The sequence below is a fragment of the Rutidosis leptorrhynchoides genome, chromosome 9 (assembly GCF_046630445.1).
Source record: "Rutidosis leptorrhynchoides isolate AG116_Rl617_1_P2 chromosome 9, CSIRO_AGI_Rlap_v1, whole genome shotgun sequence".
NCBI lineage: Eukaryota > Viridiplantae > Streptophyta > Magnoliopsida > Asterales > Asteraceae > Rutidosis > Rutidosis leptorrhynchoides.
In genome coordinates, this window is record NC_092341.1 from 274,371,498 (window position 1) to 274,394,060 (window position 22,563).

The 22,563-nt window shown below is 33.1% G+C and overlaps 1 protein-coding gene across 1 annotated transcript; it reads right to left on the reverse strand.

The window, feature by feature from the left end:
* Nucleotides 1-12,973: 12,973 nt before the first annotated feature.
* LOC139869365 (triacylglycerol lipase OBL1-like) lies at nt 12,974-17,886 on the reverse strand. The gene is made up of 5 exons (XM_071857682.1): nt 17,639-17,886; nt 15,262-15,461; nt 15,016-15,049; nt 13,866-14,485; nt 12,974-13,333 (listed from the first exon to the last, which is right to left on the reverse strand). The coding sequence occupies exons 1-5, from the start codon at nt 17,865-17,867 to the stop codon at nt 13,043-13,045; spliced, it is 1,374 nt and encodes a 457-aa protein (XP_071713783.1). The 5' UTR covers nt 17,868-17,886; the 3' UTR covers nt 12,974-13,042.
* Between the last annotated feature and the right edge of the window lie 4,677 nt (nt 17,887-22,563).

The window sequence follows — 22,563 nt, forward strand, 5'->3', positions numbered from 1 at the left end:
TAATAATCCATACTTTAATAATTCACTTTAATAATTCATACTTTAATAATTCACTTTAATAATTCACTTTAATAATTCATACTTTAATAATTCACTTTAATAATTTAAAAATCTATTATAAATAGAATTCAATAGGTTTCATTATTTCATAGAAACTTGAAAATATTTTTCTCTAAACTCTCTCAATCGATTTACATATATATATTTACTCCGTATTATTTCAAGATATTATTAGTATACATAAAATATTACGACGGAGTGCTGTCCGAGTGATTTCGAAATTGTTTTTCGAGTAGGATAGGATTAAGGAAATTATGGGTTATAGCTATGGAGGTGATTGAGTATGGTTCATGGGTATGCTCGTGAGGTCAATATAGTGTTTATCATTTCCGTTGCGTCTACGTACCTTTCCTGCAATATTGAATCTCAATATTGATACGTGAGTACTCATAATTTAACTTTTACATACTAATAGGGTATCCCTGACTAGTGCTCGAGTATTTAGGATTATGCATGCTTGTACTTTTGATATTGCCCTTAGACAGGTTAGGTTGAATCTTGAATTAGTTACTCTTGTGGTTGAGATAAGGTATAAGATATGCATGTCCTTGGAAAGCTAGCGAAAAATGAAGAACTTTTCCTTTAGATATCGAATGGTTTCGATGAATGGATTAGAAGTTATAATCAATTGAATTTTCGATATTTTTATTAAAAATGATTATTATTATCATCGTTTTTATCGTCGTTCCAGTTTTTTCTTATTATTATCATTATTATTATCTTTATCAATAAAAGGGATTTATCATTAAAAATTGTTATTTTTTTATTATTACTATCGTTATTATCGTTAAAGTTATAATTAGTATTATTATTATTATTATCCAATTATTATTATTATTATTATTATTATTATTATTAGTAGTATTATTATTATTATTATTATTATTATTATTATTATTATTATTATTATTATTATTATCATTATTAATATATATATATCATTATTTAAAAATGGTTATTGTTATTGTTATTATTATTATTACTATATTATCATTAAGATAATTATTAGTATTATCGTTAGTAATGTTATAGTAACTATCATTATTAATATTAGTGTAACGAAAACAAATATTTGTAACACCTAATTATTTTGATTACTATTATTATCATTATTATGAACACGATATAAAAGACGATTAAAAGCTATTAAACGAAACGATTAGGAAATAATGAGTAAGAGTATCATGATGAAATTAAAATATTATAAGATATTGATTTAGATAAAATTATCGTTCTTATTATTTTTTATCATTACTATTATTATTAAAACTATCGTTAGTATTAAAACTATCATTTTAACAAAAATTATCATTTTAATAGAAATGTCATTGTTACTATAAAATATTATTATTGTTATTATTTTAAATAGAATTATTATTTTAAAGATAATATTAAAAATTATCGTAAATATTAAAGTTATCATAATTAGAATTATCGTTTTATCATAATGTCATCTTAGTAATTATAAATATTGATATTTTTATAATAATAATTATTATTAAAAAATAATACAACTTTTACTTACTATCATTATAGATATTATTTTATCAAATAAATATGTGATACCAACATATTTTACTACGTGTAATAACTTACTTTAATAATACCTATCATATTATCTTTATGATATTAAATGAACCCTATAAATTTTATTACTTAATATATATAAAAGTATATTTTATTATATAAATTTAATATAAAATTTTATTTATTAATAAATAAATTATATTATTTACTCTAATAAATCTTTTAAAAATATTTAAAAATATAAAATGACGATATTTAAACTATATATTAATCATGTATAGATTTTTGAAAATTATTTTGAGTCAAATTTACTTTTGTTGACTTTTGCATATTAGTCTCGAGCATTAGGATTGTGGTACACTATGACTTGACCTAATTTGTTAGACAAATATTGACCAACACATAAATATATATAATTAATTTAGGCTCGTGAATCCGAGGCCAACCTTGCACTTGTTCAATGACGTTATATGTATTTTTACTACGAAATACAGTATGGTGAGTTTTATTTGCCTTTTTACCCTTTATATTTTTGGGACTGAGAATTCATACGCTTTTATAAATGTTTGACGAAATAGACACAAGTAATTGAAACTACATTCTATGGTTGAATTATCGAAATCGAATATGCCCCTTTTTATTAAAGTCTGGTAATCTAAGAATTAGGGAACAGACCCCCTAATTGACGCGAATCCTAAAGATAGATCTATTGGGCCTAACAAACCCCATCCAAAGTACCGGATTCTTTAGTACTTTTAAATTTATATCATGTCCGAAGGAGGATCCCGGAATGATAGGGGATATTCTTATATGTATCTAGTTAATGTCGGTTACCAGGTGTTCACCATATGAATGATTATTTTTGTCTCTATGCATGTGACGTATATTTATGAGAACTGTAAATGAAATTCTTGTGGTCTATTAAAATGATGGAAATAAATGATTATGATAAACTAATGAACTCACCAACCTTTTGGTTGACACTTTAAAGCATGTTTATTCTCAGGTGTTAAAGAAATCTTCCGCTGTGCATTTGCTCATTTTAAAGATATTACTTGGAGTCTTTCATAGCATATTTCGAAGAACGTTGCATTCGAGTCATTGAGTTCATCAAAGATTATTATTAAATCAATTTATAGTTGGATAGTGAATATTATGAAATGGTATGCATGCCTGTCAATTTTCGATGTAAAGAAAGTTTATCTTTTAATAACGAATGCAATGTTGGCAAAATGTATCATATAGAGGTCAAATACCTCGCAATGTAATCAACTATTGTGAATCGTTTATAATGTATATGAACGGGTCCTTTCAGTTGGTATCAGAGCGGTGGTCTTAGCGAACCAGGTCTGCATTAGTGTGTCTAACTGATAAGTCGATAGGATGCATTAGTGAGTCTGGACTTCGACCGTGTCTGCATGTCAAAAGTTTTGCTTATCATTTTGTGTCGAAAATTAACTACTTATCATCCTCAGAAAATTACCTGCTTATCATTTTTAGTCTAAGGCACGTCTTGCTGCATTGATTGCATGAATAGTGTATAGACAAAAATTCATATCTTAGCATATCTGCTAAATCATATCTTATCGTATCTGTTACTTTAAACTTTGCCTGACATATCCCGCAAAGTCCTCCGTAATCTACGAAATCTTTTGATCTATATATATATATATATATATATATATATATATATATATATATATATATATATATATATATATATATATATATATTCTACGTAATTAGAATACCATCCGTTAGCCAAAATCATTTCATATAGGAAAAAAAAAATCCTTTATCCAATCGTACAAAATGGAATTCGTCATCAGTTCAAGTCACTCAGATTCCGAAATGGAATCCCATTCAAGCTCCGAAAGCAGTGTGACCGGAATAGATCAACCAATTAGTCATCACCTATTCTGGATGAATTGGGGATGGGTTCGTAGCCTCCTCAATCATTGGAGACAAGAAGAAGGTGATCCCTTCCATCCACCACATTGCCCTCTTGACGAAGAACCTGAAGCACTTACCGGCGAACCTGTCCGAAACACCATTTTCTCGCTCATTTCCAGAGTATCTCGTCACGATTATATATTACATCAAATTTTAGATTTTATTTATCAGCTCGTCCGAACCGACAATCACCCCAGTGTAATAGAAGAAGTCAACGAGCTTCGCGCTCGGGTAGTGGCTTTGGAGAATATGATGCAGAGATTACAAACACCAGCAGCAGCATCAACAGCATAACCAGTACCACCATCATCAACGCCAACAGTACCAATACCACCTTCAACCACAACCGCTTCGTAAACCTCAACTTCACAATCTGTCCCACGAGCATCAACGTCATACGCACCATAGATACCAAGGAGTACCAACAACAATAACTGACGAAGTATTAATTCATAACTTCATTGGAGAAACATTTCCGCGGCGATTATGTAATCTCTAAAGTCTTAGAGATTATCTAATCTAGCCCTAACCATAAATCAGTTAAGTGAACCAAAATGATAGAAGGAAGAGTAGAAACCCTGACAAAAATGGTGTGTGATTAACAAGCTAAACTTGCTTTACCAACAGCATCAACAGTACCGTCAGCGTTACCAGCATCGTCAGTACAGTCAACATCCGAATCGACAACACCGATAACATCACAAACTCCGTCAGTTCAAGAATCACTGTGGACATCATTACGAATCAATAACGTGTATATTGTATCAACGAGTTATGAAGAATTAACTCATTCCCTCTGAAGAAATTATATGTATATTATATATATATATATATATATATATATATATATATATATATATATATATATATATATTGAAATAAATCTTTCCGTGCTAAGCTATTGAGTGTGAATATTAACTACTCGGTTAATTCATAATACAAATATGCAATAATGTACGTCCTTCGGCCGCAACTTAACCAGCGTTAACTACAATCTCTGTCGCAACTCAACAAATTCCAATTCATAATAAATCAAGTATATATTTGATTTTACACTTTCATCATCGATGTACCCGAAACTTTTCAGATAACATCATTCGTACTTTGCGAAATTCACAAGAATTCCACGAACCGAACATCATACATCAACACATAACGAAGTATTGATTCATAATTTCAATGTCATTAAAGAAATACTGCGTAAAAGTTATGTACTTTTTAAAGCCTTTAGGGATTATTCAATTCTAGTTTCAACCGTAAATCAAATGAGTTTAATTTAACATTAACTCATTAAATTTATGTTACATCTGAAGAAAATATACATATATATATTTTCATAAAGACTGTAATAAAGTTCTTTTGTACAAAATATTAATTGTGAAATTTTTTTTTAACGGGTAGGTAATACCCGAGAGATATATAAATTCACAATTAATATGTTACATTCTTCGAATCTGATTCAGCAAATCATCCATTATACTCCCTACTTTCACAACAATATACATTCGTTTATAGAAATCAAAACAACCATACTCATTTAAAATTTAATTACATATTCTGATTTTGAAATCTCAATATTCAACTTGAGATATGACCAAAATCATCACTCTTAAATCCTTACATCTTTCACAAGCTATATTTTGACTTCAAAACTGTGTTAGAACATCAAATGTATGTTAACGATTACAATCTGTGTTCAAACCCTTCAAAAATTTCTGAAGACACTTCGAATGATGAGCAATCGAGATGATGATCCAACCACATGTTACCCACAGTTATGTACCCGAAAAACTCTTAAAACCAAAGTAAAAGTTTAAACAACGTATCCGCGTCAGATTCTTTGGCATTTATTAGCAAAAATAACTTTGCGACTCCTATTCAAAGTAGCCAGTTTTGTCACAGCTCCAGCAAGTCAACTTCGACTTTTCAGTTAGACTAACCTTATTATAACCTTGAGATATACACCATCGTTACCAGGGAACCTTTTACATTCCACCACATTATTAGCAGATGTACCAACAACTTCATTAACCTTTGACTTTAGCCTCTCCAAAAAGTCATTGTAATTATTCATTGAAACCCCATCATTTACTCATTCGCATCTTGTAATGAGAATTGCCATACGAATGTCGGTTACCAGGTGTTCACCATATGAATGATTATTTTTGTCTCTATGCATGGGACGTATATTTATGAGAACTGTAAATGAAATTCTTGTGGTCTATTAAAATGATGGAAATAAATGATTATGATAAACTAATGAACTCACCAACCTTTTGGTTGACACTTTAAAGCATGGTTATTCTCAGGTGTTAAAGAAATCTTCCGCTGTGCATTTTCTCATTTTAAAGATATTACTTGGAGTCTTTCATAGCATATTTCGAAGAACGTTGCATTCGAGTCATTGAGTTCATCAAAGATTATTATTAAATCAATTTATAGTTGGATAGTGAATATTATGAAATGGTATGCATGCCTGTCAATTTTCGATGTAAAGAAAGTTTGTCTTTTAAAAACGAATACAATGTTTGTAAAATGTATCATATAGAGGTCAAATACCTCGCAATGTAATCAACTATTGTGAATCATTTATAATGTATATGAACGGGTCCTTTCACCAACATACAACATTCTTGTTCCATGATGGACTTCTTGACCTAGATCTTCCCCGACTAACACTTAGAACCGAACCCGAACTCCCATTCAAATCTTTCCTACGAATGCGTCCGCTAAGAATCAAATCACGGATTCCTTCAAAAGTGAGTTTAGTAGTTCCGTATGAACCACTAACTTTCGTTACCGTATCGGCCCAACTATCAGGCAATGACGATAGAAAAAACAATGCCTCAAGCTCCTCATCGAATTTAATATTCACCGATTTCAACCGAGTTAAAAAAAATTAACTTCGTTAACATGATTTGTCGCCGAGGAACCCTCCATCATCCTAGTATTCACCAATTGCCGAATCAAGAAACCTTTATTCAAAGCAGATGGCTTTTCATACATGTTGGATAACGCCTCAATCAATCCCAAAGTTGTGGTTTGCCCCACAATGTTGTAAGCAACGTTCTTGGCCATAGAAAGTCGAACAACCCCTAGGGCTTGCCTATCTAACAAATCTCATTCACTTTGCTCCATTCATTCCGGTCGAACCCCCTTTAAGGGTTTGTAAAGCTTATTTTGATAGAGCACATCTTCAATTTGCTCTTCCAAAAGCTAAAATCATTCCCATCAAACTTATCAATCTTCACATCGTTCTTTTCCGCCATTGTTCCCGTGAAAACCGAGCCTAAGATCTGATATCACTTGTTAGGAATAAGTGTGTGAGCCCTAACAAGACTTGATAACCCCAAGTTATCAAACTCACTTACAATAAATGAAAATATTTGATGTATACGAAGAAACTAGCAAGAATAATAAATACAGGAGAATTTTATGAGGTTATGTGTAATTAAAGGTGATTACTTTAATCTTCAGCCACCAAAGAGAGTTCTTTTATTGATAATTTTCGTGAATACATGTATGGGCTACAATAGGGTGCTTAAATAGGCAAAACAATACAACGAAATTGCTTTGGGAGCAAGAAAACACGTTTTCTAGAATTTTCTCCCGTTAGCCCCAAACTCACGATTGCGAGCTCGTTTCTTCTCAAATTCTTGCATTCGCGAGATAGATGTCTATGCCTATCTCCAGTCGCGAGTCACAATTTACCACAAGCGAGCTTTGTTGAACCACACTTCATTTTTTATTCCTTTTTTAACTCGATTCGCACTCCCAACAATCTTCCACTCGAATATACGTTAAACAACATCCATAATTAACCTAACATCATCACCATCATCATCCCACATTAACAACCCGACTCGCTAATTATACTTGCTTTTAATACTGTCGGATTTGTACCCAAGTCACGCCGCACTTTACTTGATAACTTTCGAGCAAGTGAAGTCTTTAGACACCAAAAAATACTGCTGAGCTAAATTGATCCTTTTGTTACTAGCTTGGAAAACAAGAACTTCTCTTTGGCTATGGCACCTACCTCCTTAGTTTTGGAGATAACGGGTCGTTTGAGTCCGACCTGACCCAATTAACCACATTGCCCAAGTGATCCACCCGTACACAATATCATCTACCGGATTTAACTTTTCAATAAAGATTAAACATTCCGGTAGAACAAACATGTGGACATTACCGATTAAGACTTTACACGAGAGCACTTTTGCAAACTTAATCATCCACTTTAACACCTTTGCTTTCACCATTTGAACACCGAGCATATACGTGCACACATCTTTTGACAAACCCAACTCCCACTATACGGATGTATCTTTAACAGTGAATCTAGAGAAAATCTATTGTTCATCTTCCGCGGTCGACCGCAACAAAGTTTCCATTGGAGAAGATCTACCTGAAGTGACGAAAGCTCTAGTGTACCCAATTTGACCCGAATACTAGCTGCAACTTCCTTTGAGCACCCACTCTAACAAGACCTCTCAACAATATCAGAAAGCATTAGCATGCTAGGACTTTTAACACCCACAAAATCACCTAGCAACACCTAAGAAGGAACGTCAACCATATACATAGTTTCCCTTTTGTACCCGCGAGCAACCACATAATCTCCTTTAAACACTACCCACTTTTGATCTCCAAATAGGACATGACAATTATCGTCATCCAATTGCTCAACCAAAATCAATCGACTCTTGAGCTTTGGGATGAATCTTACATTCCTCAAGATCCAAGCATAATTAAAGTGTTTAACCACGAGATCACCAATACCCACGATATCAAGAGTACTCCCATTCGCAACTCGAACCCTACCAGAGTAACACATAAAATTTACCATCTCTTTCATGTAAGGAGTAGCATGATATGAGGCACCCGAATCTAAAATCCAAGATTCGTCAAGAAACCCTTCTTGGCACATCAACGCATCTTTGATCACCATAGTGACCATGCTCCTACCCAACTTAAGGCTCGGGAACTTTGACTTATCGTGACCAACTTGTTGACGATTCTAACACACAACATTCTTACTTCTTGATGGACTCCTTGACCTAGCTCTTCTCCGACTAACACTTAGAACCGAACCCGAACTCCCATTCAAATATTTCCTACGAATGCCTTCACTAAGAATCAAATCATAGATTCCTTCAAAAGTGAGTTTAGTAGTTCCGGATGAACCACTAACTGCTGTTACCGTACTGGCACAACTATCCGGCAAAGAAGATAGAAAAACAACGCCTCAAGCTCATCATCGAACTTAATTTCACGATTTAAACCGAGTTAAAATTGAATTATATTCGTTAACATGATTCGCCGCCGAGGAACCCTCCATCATCCTAGCATTCACCAATTGCCAAATCAAAAAACTTTGTCCAATGAATGGCTTTTCAAACATGTTGGATAACTCCGCAATCAATCCCGAAGTTGTGGTTTGCCCCACAATGTTGTAAGCAACGTCCTTAGCCAGATAAAGTCGAATAGCCCCTAAGGCTTGCCTATCTAACAAATCCCATTCACTTTGCTCCATTCCTTCCAGTTTAACCCCCTTTAAGGGTTTGTAAAGCTTCTTTTGATAGAGCGCATCTTCAATTTGCATCTTCCAAAAACTAAAATTATTCCCATCAAACTTATCAATCTTCACATCATTCGTTTCCGCCATTGTTCCCGTGAAAACCGAGCCTAAGCTCTGATACCACTTGTTAGGAATAAGTACTTGAGCCCTAACAAGACTTGATAACCCTAAGTTATCAAACTCACTTAAAATAAACGAAAATATTTGATGTATACGAAGAAACTAGCAAGAATAATAAAGACAAGAGAATTTTATGAGGTTATATATAATCAATGATGATTACTTTAACCCTCGGCCACCAAAGAGAGTTCTTTTATTGATAATTTTCGTGAATACATGTATAAGTTACAATAAGGTGCTTAAATAGGTAAAACAATACAACGAAATAGCTTTGGGAGCAAGAAAACATGTTTTCTAGAATTTTCTCCCGTCAGCCCCAGAATCGCGATCGCGAGATTTTTTCTTCACAAATTTTCACGTTCGCGAGATAGATGTCGAGGCCAATTGTTGATGCATATCTGTATGTCGTCGATGGGCGAATAACGTTTATTATTACATTGTACACCTAGATGTATTAAAGGTGTGAAACTGATTAGTTACAGGATCATATATAACTGTTGGATCATAATGTCTAACGGCCCATTTGTGTGAATGAGGCCCATTAGGGTTAATGTTTAGTTTGCCTATAAATATTAGTTTCATGTGTTCTTTAGGGTTAAGAGATAAGAGTCTAAACCCTAATTGGGAGAGCCTCATTTTGGCGATCCTGTGCATAAGGGAGATCATGCTCGATCTTCCCTGACCACCGATGTTTCTCTCTTTAAATCATTCATGTAAGTGTAACGTTTATTCAATTATAGTGATTTACTTTAAATTCACCGTGTTTATCTCTTTCATATTTGTTCATGCTCATTTATTGTTGTTAAAGATCCTATATCGGACCAACAAATTGGTATCAGAGCTGGAACAACCGAGCTCATGATTGGATCGAAGGTAAAAGACGTTAAATTTGCTGAAATTCGTTTTTAGATCTCGGGTTTGATTTTTATTGACTTTTTGGGGTTTTAAAGATCTAGATCGAATTAAGAAAAAGTAGAAACGTAGAAAGGTTGAAAATCATGTCGTGAATGTGTATGCAAGATCTCAGGTTCTAATTCATAGTATTCATCGAGTTATTAAAAAATTTTGATTTCGATTTTTCGGATCTGAGATCGAGCATTCTTATATTTTCGGGTGTTTGTTTGCAAAATCTGAGGATGGGTTGATGAGGAAGAAGATACAGCTTCAAGAAATTCGGGTGGTATAAATCGTAAATACGGTGAAATTTTTCATGGACCCCTCCAGCTCCTTTCACATGGCGGTTAAAATTTAAAAAACAAACCAAGAGGGACCCACACATTTTGTCTTGTCCCCTATTCCTATCACCTTCTAGAAGGTGAACCTATCGTTAAACCCCCTCTTTAACCTGATGAACCCCCTCACTGTGAACCAGCCACATCAAAGTTCATGACCTTACCTCACCTATCCAACCTTAACCATTGTTAACGGCTGTTAATTGATATTTAACAACTGTTAACCATAGGGACCACCAATGTAAAATGTTCAAACAACTTTCATAACTTACATTTTTTCCCTAAACTTTCTAAATGTTTCATTTTTAGCCCCCAAACTTTGGAATATTTACAAGTTTGGTCCCTAAAGTTTCAAAGTTTTACATATTTGGTCCTCAATTTTCGTAAATTTTTCACCCAAGGTCCTTAATGTTTATTATTCAATATTTTCACACCAAACCTTTCCGAAACCATTCTTTCATTCACTGAAGTATTGATTTATAAAGTTTAGTGGACAACCTCCTTAGTCCATTGAACTTATTTAGTAAATGTGTACAGAAACACTTGTTTTGAGATGCTATTGTGGGGTAGTTGGGAGCATACGACTATTTACAGGCCAATTATGTTATATTTTATTTTCCGCACTTTTGGGTTATTGTTACGCAATCACAGGATCCTACATTTGTCATTCTTGGTGACTAATTGGAGTATTTATTGATAAGTTTGAGATCGTTAGTTGTGGGATGGAAGCCTCTATTATATGCCTATAATGTTTGAGTCATGAAGACGATATGTGCCTTATAAAGTTTATTAGGATGCAGCTATTAGAGAAGGGGAAGTTCTACAGTTGACGATACTGAGCTTATTGGTTTGCACGAAGACTAGAACATCAAGAATTTGATCGAGTTCAGTCACAGGGGAATCTTGTTGTATTAGTACTATGGTTAACACGTATGAGTGAAGTTTGAAGAAACTACGGGATGACGATTGGCATTTAGACTTCAATGGCGGAATACATTGATGTTCGAAGTTTGAGTTTTCAAGTATTCTGGAAGAATTTTGATGGAGCTTGTGATTAATAAGATTATGGTACTACTGCAGAGATTGACTGAAGATTACAAGAGGTGTTTACAATAATTCGCCAGCAACGTCCAAAAGGAAATTTGTTGATGCATATTTGTATGGCCGTCGAGCGGCAAATAACGTTTATTATTACATTATACACCTAGATTTATTAAACGCGTGAAACTGATCAGTTATATGAGCATATGTAACCGTTGGATCATAATGTCTAGCAGCTCATTCATGTGAATGAGGCCCATTAGGGTTAATGTTTAGTTTGCCTATAAATATCAGTTTCATGCGTTCTTTAGGGTTAAAAGATAAGATTCTAAACCCTAATTGAGAGAGCCTAGTTTTGGCGATCCTGTGCATAGGGGAGATCATGCTCGATCTCCCCTGGCCACCAATGTTTCTCTATTTAAATCATTCATGTAAGTGTAACGTTTATTCAATTATAGTGATATACTTTGAATTCATCGTGTTTATTTCTTTCGTCTTTGTTCGTGTTCGTTTATTGTTGTTAAAGATCCTAAATCGGACAAACACCTATCTCCAGTCGTGAGTCACAATTTCCCGCATACGAGCTTTGTTCAACCACACTTCGCGATCGCGACTTCCATAGAGGAAGTCATCTCGCGATCGCGAGATTAACAACAACAGCAACTCCACCTTCGTTTTTGATTCCATGTTTAACTCGATTCAAACTCTCAACAATTATTCTTTTTGATTAACCTAAAATATTAAGTTGTCACACACATTTTAATTAATTTAAAAAAATTAATTAAACATATAAATATACATCAAAAACTTTTTAAATCACACCAGCTGACCTCATTTGCTATGGGTTGGCTCCATCCTTGTCCCAAACGCTCTCCATAACACATCTAGAAACCGAATTATTCAGCCGAGTTCAAGCAAATCGTGTATTGTAATCTTGGTACGATATTTTAAAAACCAAATGCTCTCTAGACCCGCCCTAGATTGTAGATCTAATCTAGTCGATCTCCTAAAGAATGATTCGTGTTTTTGTGTGTCTTGATTAATAGAAAAGAGAATTGTAAAAACCGGGTGAAGCCATGAGACTTCATCAACAAGGTTAGAAAAGACTATATTTTTACACTGAAAACAGGGGTGAAACCATATCTTACTATATACTCCTTTCGTCTCATTTCAATAGTCCAGTTTTGACTTTTAAGTCTTTTTCTCAACTTTGACCTAAAATAACTTTATTTGTGTTATATATTATTTGATGAATGTTATACCAATGAAAACACATTTGAACATTAATTCATTCATATAAATTTCATCGAATAATATATAACACAAACAAAAATATTTTGAATCAAAGTTTAATACAAGAGACTTTGAAAAAAGAGAGTGGACTATTGGAATGAGACAGAGTATTTACATTTTTTATTTTTATCATATATCAATAAGAACTTAATCAATGTTAGTCTTATAGAATAGATGACAAGGCTGATTTGTATCTTCACGCCAATTCGCCTTTACAAGAAGATACTTCATGTTTTTATTCATTGATCATAACTTTTGTTTCTGTGTTATTCATTATTCCATAATCCTTGTATAAATCCGATCCTAAACGAACAACATTTACATAATCTTGAAGACCATGAGCTGGTACTCCTGCAATCATCAACCCAATTAATCTATACATTTTCAAAAGAAAGCTTTCACTGTAGTCTGCTCCTTTTGTATATGGAATCACAAAACTTCTTATGATCTCCCATCCTGCATTGACAAGCTTAGGTATTGCTGATAGTAACGAAAAGTAGTTTTTGTTCGGTTCTTCATCAACTATCTACATTCAAAAAATAATAACATAAGAAACCTAATTTAATAGAACTACAACTAGAAGTGGAGCTATGATCTTATCACCAAGTTGGAGAAATTTTTGATGTGGCAATTGCCCCTGCCCTCCTTGTAGGCCTACCTTTAACAAACATTTTAAGTGTCATCTATAACATGTCAAATATTGGCATGTGCAAGGTGTGCACTTACATATGGTCCACAATGAAAAGAATTTTTAATTTATGACATTTATTAGTATTAATAAACTTATTCTTATATATATGCAAAACTTTCGTACAAAATGTATACTTTTTATTTATTGAGCAGACCCATAAAATTTTGAGCCCATAAAAGGACGGTCCTGATCAGTAACATACATTAATCCTAGCCCCACCATAAGATATATAACTAGTGTGATTTAAACCTGAGGCCTCTTGTGAGGATATGAGTACCTCAAGCACTAGACTGTGGGTTTTTTAGAAAAATATGGTCATATGTTATAATAATAAGACAATTTGAGGGTTATGTGTATGGTTACATACCTTGCCAATATAGAAGCTATCAAAATATAAACACTTCCCAAAGTGCTTAAACATCATGGTAGAATCATCATAAGGTAATCTTGGCACTATATCATTGCAATAAACAGTCCTGTAATACTTAACTTCATATTTTTCCAACTTTTTTTCCATAATCTCCCCAAATTCTTTATCCCCAACTCTTGGTTGTCCATATGTATACACACCTTCTAACATACCCAATAACTCTCTCTCTTCATGTTTAATCAAAAGTGCTGCAAACAATACTGCAAGTGCCCCACCTAAACTGTGGCCAGTTACTATGAACTTTGTCTTGTTATTTGATTCTAAAGCTTGTTTCAGTATGTCCTTTATGACATAATAAGCTAATGGTTGTTCTTGATTGTTGGGTCGATCGTTTACGTGTGGAGGACAACCTTTATTTTTGTGTAAACCTAGAGCTTTCATGAAACCACCATGAACTTTGCCAAGGCCGGGAATTTCATACCAAGAAAGGTCAACATCTGAACTCCAGGCATCTGCATCAAAGGTCTCGGTTCCTCTAAAAGCGACAACAATCAAATCATGATCGTCTTTTTTGTCACCTAGTATGAAGGCTTGTGTTGTATGTTTTTGTTGATAATCTGAAAAAGAAGATACGAATTCACATACTTAGTAGATACTCAGGATAACAGAAATTTCAGTAATTTGAAAACTTGGAAACCATAATAAGACTTCTATGATTTATATATATTGAGCCATTCCAAGATGCCTAGTGGTTTGGGCTCTGAGTCCTTCTCAAGAGGTCTTATGTTCAAATCTCACTAGAAGTATATTTTGGGTGACATGGGAAATGGATCGAAAATGATCATGGATACCAGAATAGGTACGACACTGAGTAAAAAAGTAATACCCTTACCAGGTAGCCTAAAGAAAACCTTACCTATCTATCCGTTTAAATATGGGTTATATTGTAACATGATCAAAGATATAAAGAAGCCGGTGTACTTTATTTTATTTCCTCGGTCCAAGTGTCGTGAGATGTCCCATTTCAAATGTTCACTTTGTATTTCAACCCATTTCAAGTACGTTTTCAACTTCAACCAATCAAAAAAAGAATTCGATTTTCTAAAAGTGCAATAAGTAAGTTAATGGGAAGGGGGATATTACTTACCATTCCAGAAATCAAAAGACCCCAACAATTCCATCTGCAACAAGAAAAAGGTGGGTTCACATAACACATTATTTAATAAAATTCAACATTGGCAAATGAAATACCTTAGTACTTTGATAACAACTTAAATTTTTTTTGAATATTTTGTAAACGAGTTTATGAATGGATGATGGCAAGTTTCATATTTTTGAATATCGAAAACATGTAAAATACGATATAGTGAAACTTATGAATGTATGTATGTACCTTCCAAAGATCGGTGACTGTATATTGAAGGTACGCATGGTTCTCGTAAGAAGCTTTGGCAGCCATGATTGAAAGCAAGGAATTATATCGATATCTATCTCCACATTCGACAATCGTTTTATCTAACTCCACTCGCTTGTCTAGGCTTCCCGTGAATGATAAGTATTCCGCGGATGCTTTTTCTGGCCTGATCATTTCCCCTGCAAATGGAGTGTAGTTTAGTTCTATGACTCTATGTATATTTGGAAAGATTTATGCCATTATGTGGTTTTGGTGCCATTGCTAAGAGTGCTTTATATATTATATGTATGCATAATTACATCATATCTAGAATCTAAAATAACAACAAAGAATGTGATGCAAACTTTTCATGATTATTGATTTTTGTATGTACTTATGATCTGTTTATTAGATGATGATTATTGATGTTCCTCTGTTTGGGTTTAATTTGATAGTGAAGCCCATTTATGATTTACCTTTCAACAATAATACAATACAAAAGAGGCCCAATATGGCTAGATATGTGTTCTTTACTAAGAAAGTTAAAAGCCCATTACTATTGTCAATGTGATAGAATAAGTAGTCAAATTCTATTCCATATATATCTAAATAGATGTAACACTTTTTTAGGAAGTTGATCCTTACACCATAATTTTCTGTTATATATCATTAAACTGGGTGGATCTATTTTAGGTCTAATGGTTGCTTGGAACACCACTGAAATACACGATGTAGTGGAAATTTTTTTGGATTTTAACAATTGACATCATTGGATAGTGTAAAAACTTTTTAGCGACACCGTTGAAATAAGATATCTAATAGAAATTTTATTGAAGTTTTAACAAGTGACTACAAATCCTAGATCCACCACTATCACTAAATGTATTTATGATGTTATACAATACAACGTTTTATAACATTTTCCTTAGACGTATGGCTAAAAAGTAGTAGTGTTAAGATCACCACGAGATAATTTTAAACGGTAGAAGACGAAACTGGACGCTAACAAAACGGTAGGGGGAGAAGTAAAAGAACTTAAGGGATATTAGAATAAGCTAAACCCGAATTACATGTCTACTTGATTGAATATTTCTACTTCTCTCATAACTTAAAACTAGATCCACCACTATCACTAAATGTATTTATGATGTTATACAATACAACGTTTTATAACATTTTCCTTAGACGTATGGCTAAAAAGTAGTAGTGTTAAGATCACCACGAGATAATTTTAAACGGTAGAAGACGAAACTGGACGCTAACAAAACGGTAGGGGGAGAAGTAAAAGAACTTAAGGGATATTAGAATAAGCTAAACCCGAATTACATGTCTACTTGATTGAATATTTCTACTTCTCTCATAACTTAAAACTAGATCCACCACTATCACTAAATGTATTTATGATGTTATACAATACAACGTTTTATAACATTTTCCTTAGACGTATGGCTAAAAAGTAGTAGTGTTAAGATCACCACGAGATAATTTTAAACGGTAGAAGACGAAACTGGACGCTAACAAAACGGTAGGGGGAGAAGTAAAAGAACTTAAGGGATATTAGAATAAGCTAAACCCGAATTACATGTCTACTTGATTGAATATTTCTACTTCTCTCATAACTTAAAATAAAAGAAAATAAAATTATACTATCATCTACGGTAGCTTTTGATGATTTGTTATTGTGGATTTCATTAAAAAGTTACCCGGTCATTCTTATTCATATTCATATTTGTTATATATTTATATTATTTATATAATTCAAATAAAATGTAAAAATTTGATTATTTTTATTTTCGTAGTTTAAATATAGAGGTCTTGTAGTGTAAAATTGAAACTCTTGTCTTCTATACCCTTTGTAATGCTTTTTTAACTCAAAATACTTGTTTGTTTGAATATATATATATATATATATATATATATATATATATATATATATATATATATATATATATATATATATATATATATATATATATATATATATATATATATATATATATATAATCTTTTGCGGTCAAAAAGAAAAAAGAAATAAAATGAAAAAAAATGATAGTCAACCTTTTATTAGGTCTTTTCCAACTTAAATTGTTGTTATATTTTGTACACTGCAAACTAGTTGCATAAACAAAGTCACATTATTTAACGTAACGATTTATTAATAAAAATGGCATTTCTTTGTTTAAAAAAATATCGTGAATCATGATGTATCAAATCAAATAAGAATATAAAGATATAATAAGTACATAATTTCATTTAGATCATTTTTTACATTCACCATTTTGGTTTTGTGTGTGTGTGTGTTGTGAGAGGCACAAAATATATATGAACATAAGTATAAGGAGATGAAGTACAATTTTGCATCTTAAAAAGTACTAACCTCGTATCGAATTCCATATTAATCCACCTAGATTACGATTACAAGACACCAGATTTAGCCAATACTCGATAGCATTACCAGTAGCAGCTAAAGGCTTTGCAACAAAATTTAGAAACTTTTGAGCCAAAACGGACATGGTTAATAACCATCTTCTATTAAAACTCTCGGTTGCATTTTTTCTACCACATTCGATAAATTCGGTCCTGTTTATTTCTTTTGAATGTAACATGTGAACCAAATCCGCAATTCCCAACTTCTCGTGATTAAGCAACATGTAATCGGTTGAAAACGTCTTGTCACAGTCCATTGTATTTTTTCTTACTAATGAAGAACACAAAGAGATTTGTAGAAATTAAACTGATTAATGATGATGATGAAGAAGAAGAAAGTGATTATGTTAATAAGTCAACTCAATATATATTAAGTTCATCTAATATAATCACATGAGAACATTATATAGAAGATTTAAGTTATGTTCGTCCATATAGATGGCTTTTGGTAGGTGTTAGTTTATTATATATCATTTAATTTATTATAAAATTACGCACTCATGATGTAATTTAAAGTTTTTTTATATTTAATTATATAGTAAAGTAGTGGTAACAGGGGTCAACCATGGCTGCTAATCTCAATTATGACATACGGAGTACTCGTATTTTCTTTTTGAATATATCTCCACATTGCATATTTAATATTTTTATCGTGTTAAAGTAATAAGTTATTTGGTTCTGTACTTCTGTATTGACCAATATATTTATGTGTATGGACCCCGATGAATGGTCTTTCTAAAGAAGGGTAAGTATAACATTTTGACCTCGTATTTATCACTCATTCATCATTTTAAGAGTTACGTTGCGCCGCCAAAGCTCACGTTACGCCATTGACTACGAGCCACATTGTGTCGCCGAGTAAGAGCTCACGTGACGTCATCGACTAGGAGCCACGTTGCGCTTTCAAGTAAGAGCTCACGTGACGTCATCAACTAAGAGCCGTGTCTTGCTTTCGAGTAAGAGCTCACGTGACGCCATCGGGTATGAGCTACGCTGAGCCTTCGAGTAACGAATTATAAGTCCTGATCTGGGCTAAAAGATGACAGGTGCAATATATAAATTCATTATGATACTTTGCATAATATCATACTAAACTTGGAGCAGTGAGATACTATACCATGCTATTAGTCTGATCTTCAGTACGACTTTTTGAGATGTATTCCTGGCGTTATTATAACCAGCGTGTAAGTTCGCGCTCATTCCGTTCTGGTGATTTAGTTTGGCGCAACAATCATGCATGTCGGGAATTGGATGTTGGTAAATTAAGGCCGACTTGGAAAGGCCCTTATGACACGGCTTAAGCGTTCTACAACTGATCGTTCAACTTGAAAACGCTCAATGGAAAGTTTGTGCCACCTACTTGGCATGCAACCAACATGAAGAAGTATTACATTTGACGTATTGTTATTTTGTCATTTTTTACGTATCGGCCACCCAACTTGGTAAGCGTGTTGTGCATTGATTTCTCTTCTTGGTTGCTTATTAACTTAAACACATTTCATTTCCCAATTTTGATGAATGAGTTATATAATTGTCTATGGCAGCACTTTTGTGTTTATCTAATGTAAGTTCATTCATATGCTACATCTGCCCTGAAGGAAGTGTATTTAGCCTTCCAACAATAGTAGCCGTCACTTCGCGTATTGGAGGTACATATGAGGATGACAGAACGACATTGCCTACGAATATCGCATTTGTCGAAAAATATTCCAGCTTAGCCTAGAATTTACACATGTCATGACAGCTTTTGTTCAAATGGCTACTTGATTAACACTAAGCAATCGAGACGATGGGTAGTGTCCTTACAGTACAAATGTTTGTTATTAATAACAAGGTCCCTAAAAAAGACTTTCAAAATGGTGGCGCGTAGACGATTGAACTCGTCATCCACCTTCTTTTAAGCAACTTCGAACTCCCGATACTTGGCAGCTAGTTTCGTTTGTGGTCATAGAGGTTTCAAACTGTATTCTCCGTCTTTTCGTTATTGGCCTCAATGCAAGTTCGTCGTCGATTGAGATGACATCTCTTGAAGTTACTTAGAATGATATATTAAGAAGTTCGACATCACATGCATCATTCTATCATATCGAAGTTGGGGCACTTGATGCCGTTGTTGCGCAAGACGTTCGTTGCAAAAGAGGTTTCAAACTCTATTCATCGTTTGTTACATAAGGCCTTTTTTGGCATTGTTGCAAGCTCGTCATCACTTAAGATATCTTTTGGAGTTACTTAGCCCATTAACTCTTTGTAGTAAAGCTTGCTTTAGTGGGGCTTTTTTGTGGGCTACTCATTAAGATCTTACTCTCTGTGGGAATCCATTTATAGGTTATACGCAGTGATGACATGATTAAAAATGTTCAACACAACATGTTTGAGACTGTCATAACAAACTTGTGGGGACTTGGGGACGTGCCTATTGTCATGGGCTATTATTGGGCTTTAGGCCACCTTTAGTAGGCTACACTTAGTGGGCTCCTTTTAGTGGATCACTCCTAATAATCTTGACACATTATATCTTTACATATAGATGACAATTGTGACGATCGCTCCAAATCCATATGGACGAACACGTCATTCATCGATTTCATTGCGAGGTATTTGACCTCTATATGATACGTTTTGTAAACATTGCATTCTTTTGAAAAGGCACACCATAAATGAATATTTAAATCAAAGGTTTTAGACATCTGATGATTTCTACATATAGACAATCATCGTAAATAATAGTTTACAATAGTAATTCCGTTGACAATGCAGTCAAAATAAGATACATGGTGATGATTTGGTGAATGCAACGTTTCCTTGAAAAATATGCCCTGTATGACTCCATGCACATAGCTTGTCTAACATATAAGCAAACAGCGGAAGACTTCTAGGGAACCTGAGAATAAACATGCTAACAAGTGTCAACACAAAGGTTGGTAAGTTCATAGTTTGTATGTTTCGCATAATCTGTATATAAAGATGGATCACAAGATTTCAGTTGTTTCATCCAGAAACGTTTATTAAAAGTTTGTCAATAGATTCTACGTAACAGAGCACCCTGGTAACTAAGCTTTAACGTTATAATGATAAATACCCCATTCGTTTTAATACACGCAAACCAACGTGTCCTAAACTCAAATAACACACGTCCGTTAAAAGGCTAGCGCTCTAGCTCGGACGGGGATGTCAAGCCCTATGGATCCATATACTGTTATTCGCGCCCACCAGTCCATATCCTATGTACTGGCAGCTACTAGTTACCAAAGCTAAGGGATTTTCGGTTCAAACTCAGTGTAGATTTTAGTATGTACTTGTATCCATTGCGTTTAAAATAAATTGCATGTATTCTCAGCCCAAAAATATAGATTGCAAAAGCAATTAAAAAGGGAGCAAATGAAACTCACCTTAGCCGCATATAAAGTCGTTCACCAAAATGTGATCGAAACTCGGATTACCAAATAACCGTAGATCTCAACCTAGAGAACATATGTTGATCAATAATTGTTTATCAAGCTAGGTCAGGTCATAGTGTATCACAATCCTAATGCTCGAAATTGACATACAAAAGTTATTCAAAGTTGTTTCAAAAAGTCAATTTTGACAATAGTTCAACAAACGAGACGTACCTTATATAAGGATTCATTTACTCGGTTGGTAATATTCAAAAATCCATTTTATCAATCTCGTAAACAAGTTTTTTAAGTATTAATTGCATATTCAAAAAGCAATTCCAATTAATGTCAATTATAATTCAGTTGACCATATCTTTTGATCCGTTCATCAAAACTATTCGATATCTAAATTAAAAGTTATTGATTTTTCGCCAGCTTTCCAAAAACATGTATATCATATACCTTTTACCAGTAATATATGTATTTAATTCGTGATCTATTATAAACTATTTAGCGACAAAAATTAGCATACACATATATATAAATATATATACTCGAGCACTAGACATGGATACACAATTAATATATAAAAGATAAAATATGAGTGCTTACGTATCAATATTGAGATTAAATATTGTACGAAAGTACGTAGACGCAACAGAGATGATAAACACTAGATTTGATTCACAAATATACCCTCGAACATTACCCATAACCTCCTTGGCAATAACCCATAATTTTCTTAGCTCTATCCCGCTCAAAAACCCATTTTGAAGGTGACACGCTCATAACCTCGTCGTAGTATTTTATGTATATATACTACTAATAATAATATTATAATAAGATTAATAATAATATTAATCTTAATAATAATAATAATAATAATAATAATAATAATAATAATAATAATAATAATAATAATAATAATAATAATAATAATAATAATAATAATAATAGAATTTTATCACCGTTGAATTATATAGATAAAACAATCCAATTACTCGAAGCGTATAAGAGAAGTTATCGTAATAAAGTGAAATGAGGGAATAGAGATTCATCTTAACTTTTGACGTATTAACGATTGATTTTCGGAATTTAAGGAATAGAAAATCTTCATAATCTATATAAGATTTGATTCTTCGGAATTTGCAAAAATTAGGATTTTCTTTGATTAAATGCGTAATCTGCCTCGATTGCTATGTCTGATATTTCGCTATAAATTGACCTATTCCGTTTCATTTATTTTCACCAATTCTATAATCTTCTTTCTTATTTCATACATCCCAATAGATTGTGAAAATGCTTAATCCAGTTCTGATTCTTGATATTTTCCTGACTATCGTATCCTTCATTCTTCTTTTTCATCTGTCACAAGAGGAATTTATTTTCTTCTACTATTACCTTGGGGTTATAGTGTTTTTCATTCTCCCGTGTCTTTATATTTCTATACGCATTGATATACACAGTTTGTAATTTCGGGGTTGTTATCGGGCTTTAT